General features: G+C 33.8%; 2 protein-coding genes across 2 annotated transcripts; one reads left to right on the top strand and one right to left on the bottom strand.

Moving 5' to 3' along the window:
- Positions 1–312: 312 nt before the first annotated feature.
- LOC144839403 (ankyrin repeat domain-containing protein 54-like) lies at positions 313–3,705 on the bottom strand. Its single transcript, XM_078694733.1, has 7 exons — positions 3,142–3,705; positions 2,880–2,927; positions 2,426–2,524; positions 2,266–2,337; positions 1,844–2,013; positions 1,370–1,477; positions 313–969 (listed from the first exon to the last, which is right to left on the bottom strand). Exons 1-7 carry the CDS (start codon positions 3,557–3,559, stop codon positions 913–915), a joined length of 972 nt encoding a protein of 323 aa, XP_078550859.1. The 5' UTR covers positions 3,560–3,705; the 3' UTR covers positions 313–912.
- A 221-nt stretch (positions 3,706–3,926) lies between these two features.
- On the top strand, positions 3,927–6,797 carry LOC144839385 (RNA demethylase ALKBH5-like). Its single transcript, XM_078694707.1, has 3 exons — positions 3,927–4,718; positions 4,927–5,007; positions 5,457–6,797. The coding sequence occupies exons 1-3, from the start codon at positions 4,003–4,005 to the stop codon at positions 5,851–5,853; spliced, it is 1,194 nt and encodes a 397-aa protein (XP_078550833.1). The 5' UTR covers positions 3,927–4,002; the 3' UTR covers positions 5,854–6,797.
- The last annotated feature ends 431 nt before the right edge of the window (positions 6,798–7,228 follow it).

Genomic DNA, 7,228 nt, shown 5'->3' with positions numbered 1-7,228 from the left:
AAATTTACCATGAAGTTATTTATTTCATTACCATTAGTAATAATTAATTGTTTTGATGTGGTTCTTCGTTTAATATTTTGGGTAATTATTTTTATATATAGTATTAACTATTTTTTAACATATATTGTAGTTGGCAGCCATTTTAAAGATTCTCTACCATGTTGGCATCATTATGATGCCACTGCCTACCTAGCTCACTCTCTAGTTAATGCATACTGTAATCTCTTTGTGAAGATGATAATGTATGTTAGTGTGAGGCTATGCATGCATGTTGACGCTTTGAAGTAATAGGGACAAATTAGAACACATCTCTAGAATTTAGAATTAAGTTTATTGCAACAGAATTTTATATTTTCATACAAAATAGAACAAATCTATAAACCATGTTTTGGTATTACTGTATGTGTACATTAAAATAGACGGCATGCTTTTTTTTCTATAGAAAATAAAACTAAAATCTAAAAAATTATTCACTATTACTGTATCATTCACAGTACACAAATTGTTGGTTTTTAAATCAAACCTTTAAAAAAAAATCTCTTTCTCGCGTATGTATGGATGACTCCACTATAACCTTGACGCCTGTCACATATCTATTACTTTATTTTTTGGTGATCTACTTTAACAGCCTATTAAAAAAAGTATCTTGCTTTTTGTTTTGCGATACGTTTTGGTACGTGAACACTTTTTCTTTTTTGCAATACAGTTAATTATAAATGTACTTACATGAATAAATTTAAAACGTATTTTGACATTTAAAATATTGTTGTAGTACTGCTAAGAGTTGAGGATAGTACTAAATTTTAAAATGAAATAAAACTGTTAAGTAAAGTATGGAGGGGTGAATACTGTTGGATATTGTTTGACCTATGAATCCAATCCATAGCTGTAGTAACTCTTAAAATACTGGCCTCATGAATCCAAGCTCATGGTGGTGAAACCTTCAAGCATACTCTGAACTTCATCCATCTGCAAAATAAACACCAAAAAAAGGGTTAATTTAAAGATGTATTGTCCCCGAAAAACATGAAAAATGAAGATTAATAAAATCAGACTTTAAATAGGCCATTTTGCAGTTCTAATAAAAAGTTAGTCACCTCTGTAAAAAAAAACTAATTATTTCACTAAAAAGAAACGGTTAATTTTAACCAAAAACCATTGTCTGACAGATAATTTAAGTATTTTTTAAACAATTAGATGACATTAAAATGGCATATCCAACAAAACAAAAATTGTTTAGGGGGACAATATATCTACTAAAATTCATATCTTCTAATCATTTTATTTCCTATTTTATGTTCCTTCTACACATTGTACCTGACTTTACTACCACTGTTTATTTGCCATGAAATCATTTAAATTAACTTACTTCTTTTTTGTTGGTAGTGTGTTGTAGTTGTATCCCAATGTTCTCTAATGCAAGTACCTTATCGTCTTTTCCAAGGCAGTTCATATATGCCTTCAGCATATTGATTACCTAGCAAAAATCAATAAAAAATAACCTATTTGGTAAAACACACAGTCATTCAATAACAGCCCGGAAAATAAATATAATTTATAGATGGGTAATATGGCCATAACATCGGCAAGGGTTCGAGGCTCACTCGCTCCATGGTTCTGATGGTAGAACAAGTCTTCTCCGATAAGGACTATAAACCGTAGGTCCAGTGTACACATCTAACTCATGTGCACTTTAAAGAACCTAGTACAGTACATTTACAGATGAGTAGGGGGTTACCTGGTGTACTAATACATCACAGCCACTGATCATAACTGGGCCCTCTGGGAGACAGTCTTTGACTGAAGAGGTCGGCCAGTATATATAAATATTTCAATTCAATACCTGTTTCACTTCATCCTTCAAGCGAAATGAGAACAAGTTCTGTCCACAAATGTGCGAGATTCTAATACGTGCAAGGTGTATAGGTGTACGACCACTCCTGTCAAGGGCGTGTACATCGGCTCGGTTTTGTAATAGTGTTAACACTGTACCTATATGACTTCCTATTGCAGCTGAAAAGATAAAAATTGTTATTAGTGGTTATATTTACCTTACAGTTAGTTACTTTTGTTTAAATTTCATACGCATTCATCAGTGAATAACTCGCCAATTACAGGATGAATTTTATAATTTATCATGCTTATAAACAAATTTAAGGCTTAGAGAGCACTAGGTCAGAATTGAACCCTGGACCTTGGGATTGGAAGGCAAGCAAGTTAACCACCAAGCTACAGCTCCACTGTTGAAAAACCAATGATCCATACCTAAATGTAGTGGAGTATTTCCAATTGCATCCGTCTTGTTAGGATCAGCTCCATTACTCAGCAGTAATTGAACTGAAAAAATGAGCAAAACATTTTATAAATTATTGAAAACTTTGATATTTTTTTTAATAGATTTATTTAATTATATAAACTTCTTTACCAATAGCTTGTGCTCCTTTTGATGCTGCAAAATGAAGAGCTGTTCGTCCTTTTTCATCGCAGCGATTTGGATTTATCTCATCTTTTAAAAGTCTATCAACTGCATAAAAGAAGCAATGATTAGTTGTTATTTTATACTTGGCTAAATTGTGTACAAAGAACTCTTTTTACTTTTGGTCACTGGAGTGCATTTCTATACTTAACATGACGCCATTTGACTTGGATGCTAGCCGAACATATTATTGTCTATTATCATTTAAACAGGATGACGAGAAACAAATTTAGATATAAAGTGTTTCTCAAATTGGGCAGCATGGGAACATTGTGTTATTTCATGGAGGAATTAATTTGTATAAAGTGACCTCGTGTGTAATGGGCCTTAGATTCTAGATGGGAGATATTGAAAAACCGATGAAATTCAATATTTTTCAATCTGGTGAATAAGTTGCTTATACCTTCTTCTGCATCCCCAGCATTTGCAGCTTTTCTTAGGTTCCTTTCAGCTGGAATAAAAAAGGAAAGATTTTTTTGATTTACGTTATAACCAGTTCCAGCAATTTGTTATTTTATATCTTCAGGCGCTGGGTATAGAATGGTAAAACAGGGTTTTAGTGTGGAAGTACATCTGTATATATGGTGCTGCAGTGCGTATTATATCATTGAAATGTTTCAGGCAATATGAAAAAATAGTTATATGTAATTAGTCATCATTATTACCTACTAAATCTAACCCAACTGGAGACTTTGTAAGCGATACTGCTCCTCGTCTGCTTCTTAACCTTGACTTTTTTCTCACTACTTTTCCATTGAAGGCATGTTGTTGCGATTCCCAATTCCATTGTCCGCTGCTGCTTCCTCCAGCTTCGCCAGGTAAAACATAGTCTTTTGTTTGAATACCAAGAAAATGGGTTCCTGCAGGCGGTTCGGGGGACCAATCAAGATTACTAAAGTCAAATGTTACTTTCCGTTGCTCGGAATTATATTCGTTAGCAGAATTGTCAGCTATGCACGTAGACGTACACGACGACGATGAGGAGGAGGAAGCTGCAGCAGCCGAAGCTACGCTTGCTAGTGTCGGAAATTTGGACGTTTTGGGCCTAACAATTTGAGGGATTATATTCCCTTCTTCTTCCATCCTAACTACTACAGCGTTATCATCATTTACTAGTAATCTATAATAACATATTGTTAATAATGTCTTATTTAGAAAATCATAAATAAAACCATGAAATTGTTCTTAGCGACTTATTTTTCTTGTCCGATGGTGGGCGCTGACATGTTTGTTTTCGACTGGTGCATTTTGGGGCGGCGGTCAACATTATGTAACCATTCAGGAAATATTTACACAAAATTGTTATTAAAATATCATCATAGTAACACTAATTTATAACAATATTCATAGATTAATAATTTTAAAAGTTTGAATGATGTTTATAGCTTAAATAAAGATTTATAACAAATAAAAATATCACAAAACACCAATAGTAAACATGACCTTTGACCTCACACATTGTTACGCTGTTGGAACTCGTTAAAGGCTGGCTAGGCCCGACAAGTTGGCATGTATAAAGTTTGCAAATGGCAAGTACCTACGCAGATTTGCGAGAAAAGTTAGGAAACTCGTGTCGTGTAAGACATGTAGGTTTACACAGTGACCGAGAAATCCCAAATTTTAGTAAATCAAAGCGTAAAAATACATCTAAATCTCCTAGGCCCAGACCTAGTTTCGGTGGTCGTAAACAAAACGTAGAGGAGAACGTTGAGGTCGCTAAACTGATTCGTTCTGGAATAAAACAGTTCCAACTTTTTAGTGAAGAAGAATGTAAACAGATTGAAGATAAAATCAATGAAGTTGTTCGAATTGGAGATGATGATGTTTATAAAGATCACACGGTTGATAGAGCACCCTTGCGAAATAAATATTTCTTTGGAGAAGGGTATACTTACGGTGCGCAACTCGCAAAAAGAGGGCCAGGGCAAGAGAGGTTGTATGCGAAAGGAGAGGTAGATCCAATACCAAAATGGATTCATGATATGGTTGTTGCTAAACTTGTTGCGAAAAACATTATCGTTGATGGTTTTGTAAACAGTGCTGTAATAAACGACTACAAACCTGGTGGATGTATCGTGTCACATGTAGACCCAATTCACATCTTTGACCGTCCGATAGTGTCCGTGTCATTTCTTAGTGATTCAGCATTAAGTTTTGGTTGCAAGTTCAGTTTTAAACCAATACGTGTAACAAAACCTATCGTATGCTTGCCCATGACTCGAGGTTGTGTTACGATTTTAAGGTTTGTACTTTATTTATATTCAGAAATATTGAGTATGAAGTGTTAATGAAAATTAATTATACATTATATTAATAAACTAACAAACTTTTTCTTCTTCTTTTATCCTGTCTCTAGTTACAAATTTATCTATCATGATTGATGATTTCTTACCTGGTATATTGCCAATATTGGTTAATTAAATATTGTCTTTAATGTTTGTTATTTGCAGTGATTATGCAGCGGATCAGGTGACTCACTGTATAAGGCCACAGGATATTCGAGCAAGAAGGGCTGTGATTATTCTCAGACGGTATGTCACATTCAACTTAACTGTACACTTTACGCCTGACTACCCTTTTGTTACGGTTACATTTTCCCCAGTTTTTACAAACTTTAATAACATATTAAACCTAACACTTCACAGACAGTTGCAGTAGCTGCTGTTTTATGTGTTTGATTCATTGTCAATCAAGTTCATGTTGGATTTAACATATCTTTGTATGGTTCAATTGTGATCTACTGCAGGTACTGCAGTAAACATATCTTTTCTTTTATCTCTTGTATCAATGTCTATTCATTTATTCTATTGTAATTGCAGTATTGCCCTCATGCAGTAATGTGTTACTGCAGTACAACAATGTTAACTTTTTGTTTTTCATTTACTATAATTACTGCATATTTTTACTGCAGTAAATAAAATAAGTACAGAATGATGAGTGATTTGAGATGATGAGAATTAATTTTTTCTTTTTTTTACAGTGTTTATCCTGATGCTCCACGTCTTGAGCCTTCATACTTGAATCCACAAGGTGACAGTCATAAGAAATGGCACAAGCCAGACAACCGTTCACGTGATAACACAACAGACACAAGGTTAAAGATCAAATCATCCGTACATGTTGTTGAAGGATCAGGAGGTAATAGCACAAAGACTAATAAAGATAGAATACCGAAGGAAAGAGGTAGAAAGAGACACGCTTCGCTGCTGTCTTCCACCTCAGAAAAGGTTGCAAATGATCTGGAAGAGAAAGAAGAAGGAGAGATTTCTGAAGGAGAAGGAAGGAAGACTAAAGAGCAAGATGCAAGAGACAGCAGGCCTGAGGCTGTGGTTCCAAAGAAAAAGATAAAAATTAATCGACCTAAACTGTTAAGCTAGCTGGAATTTATAGTTGAATTTATTTGGTTAGCTTTAGGCTCAGAAAAAAGGGTAATGAAATTGAAGTTAATAATATTCACTCCTTATGATTATACATAATTAAGATAATAATATAAATGCATGAATAGATTACTGCTGCCTCTAATGAACTTTTTGAGGCACTTTTAGTCTTCAATAATTGTAGAAGATCCAAATATTATAATGAGACATATTTAATCATATCAACACACATTTTGTTTACATTTTGGTGTCAATTATCTAAATTGTGTTCTAATTAAACTTATTTATGTCATGTATCATTGAAGTGCGTTTAAAACAACGGGTATCATTATAAAATGTTTGAAACATTTCATTGGTTTCTGTTCTTGGGAATTCTTTTAGGATGTCAATTGATCCATGTGTAAGTGTACAGCATACCATGGTACCTTTACTTGGCTAGTGTCCCCATCCACCCTCATCTCTGTCACCAAACAAAAGCATATTTTGGGATAAACTCTTTATATTTTATTTTTAATCTTTCTACAAAAAAACACACCTAAGTATAACAGGTAATAAAACTGTCATCTTGTGATGTGCTTGACCAGCCCCTGTCATCTAGGACGATACAATAAAACCAAGATTATAACAAAAAAATATAGAAAAATACATTGAAAAATATGCTATAATAAAATGTTAATAAAAGTGTTCTAAAAATTGCTATCTGAACATTCTGATTGTAGAAAAGTTATGTTCTAACCAAGAGGTTTACAACTAATTATGCCTATTCTGGTCAGACAAAAAAGATAATCATTTTATTTAACAAAATAGCATAGGACTAGGTTATAATTGGTTAAACTCTACAATGTAAATAACAAATATATTAATAACCTGACCTACCGTATACTGTCTTTGTTTAGAAGAAATGTTTGCCATTGAAAAATATATTATTGTTTATTAATACAGTACTTTATTATTTATTTCCTTTTTTTTTTTGGTAGTACTGTAGATATTTCTTCATACACAGTGTAGGCCCTGCCACTTGCAGTACTGCAATCACCGCCCATAAAGTAGACCATACCAATACAGCATTTTGTATCAATAGTTTTTTCATCAGAATGATACTACTACAACTAAAAAAATTCTATTATACAGCTGTCATCATCAGGGGCGGTCGCAGGACTATTTTAAGGGTGTTGCCCAAGAGTCCGGGGCCATAATAGAAACCCAATATTTGCGCCACATTTGTTAAATGACACCTTTAGGTGGCCGGAAATGGTACACGCGCACGTAAAATTCACGCCGGAAATGACACTCTAATATCTATCAGCAGTATTTATCCCACCTATTTTTTCCGCCAGTAAAACACACGCGACTAAGGATAACATTTTTTTGCGTT

This window comes from Antedon bifida, chromosome 4, assembly GCF_963402885.1.
Source record: "Antedon bifida chromosome 4, ecAntBifi1.1, whole genome shotgun sequence".
In the NCBI taxonomy this organism is placed as follows: Eukaryota; Metazoa; Echinodermata; class Crinoidea; order Comatulida; family Antedonidae; genus Antedon; species Antedon bifida.
This window is presented reverse-complemented; position numbering and strand designations above follow the sequence as displayed.

Coding starts and splice junctions, on each gene's coding strand:
- LOC144839403 (XM_078694733.1), bottom strand. CDS start 3,559: ATGGAAGAAGAAGGGAATATAATCCCTCAAATTGTTAGGCCCAAAACG. Junction 2,014..2,265: donor AAATACTCCACTACATTTAG/GTATGGATCATT, acceptor TTATCTTTTCAG/CTGCAATAGGAAGTCATATA. Junction 970..1,369: donor ACACTACCAACAAAAAAGAA/GTAAGTTAATTT, acceptor TTTATTTTGCAG/ATGGATGAAGTTCAGAGTAT.
- LOC144839385 (XM_078694707.1), top strand. CDS start 4,003: ATGGCAAGTACCTACGCAGATTTGCGAGAAAAGTTAGGAAACTCGTGT. Junction 4,719..4,926: donor GGTTGTGTTACGATTTTAAG/GTTTGTACTTTA, acceptor TGTTATTTGCAG/TGATTATGCAGCGGATCAGG. Junction 5,008..5,456: donor GCTGTGATTATTCTCAGACG/GTATGTCACATT, acceptor TTTTTTTTACAG/TGTTTATCCTGATGCTCCAC.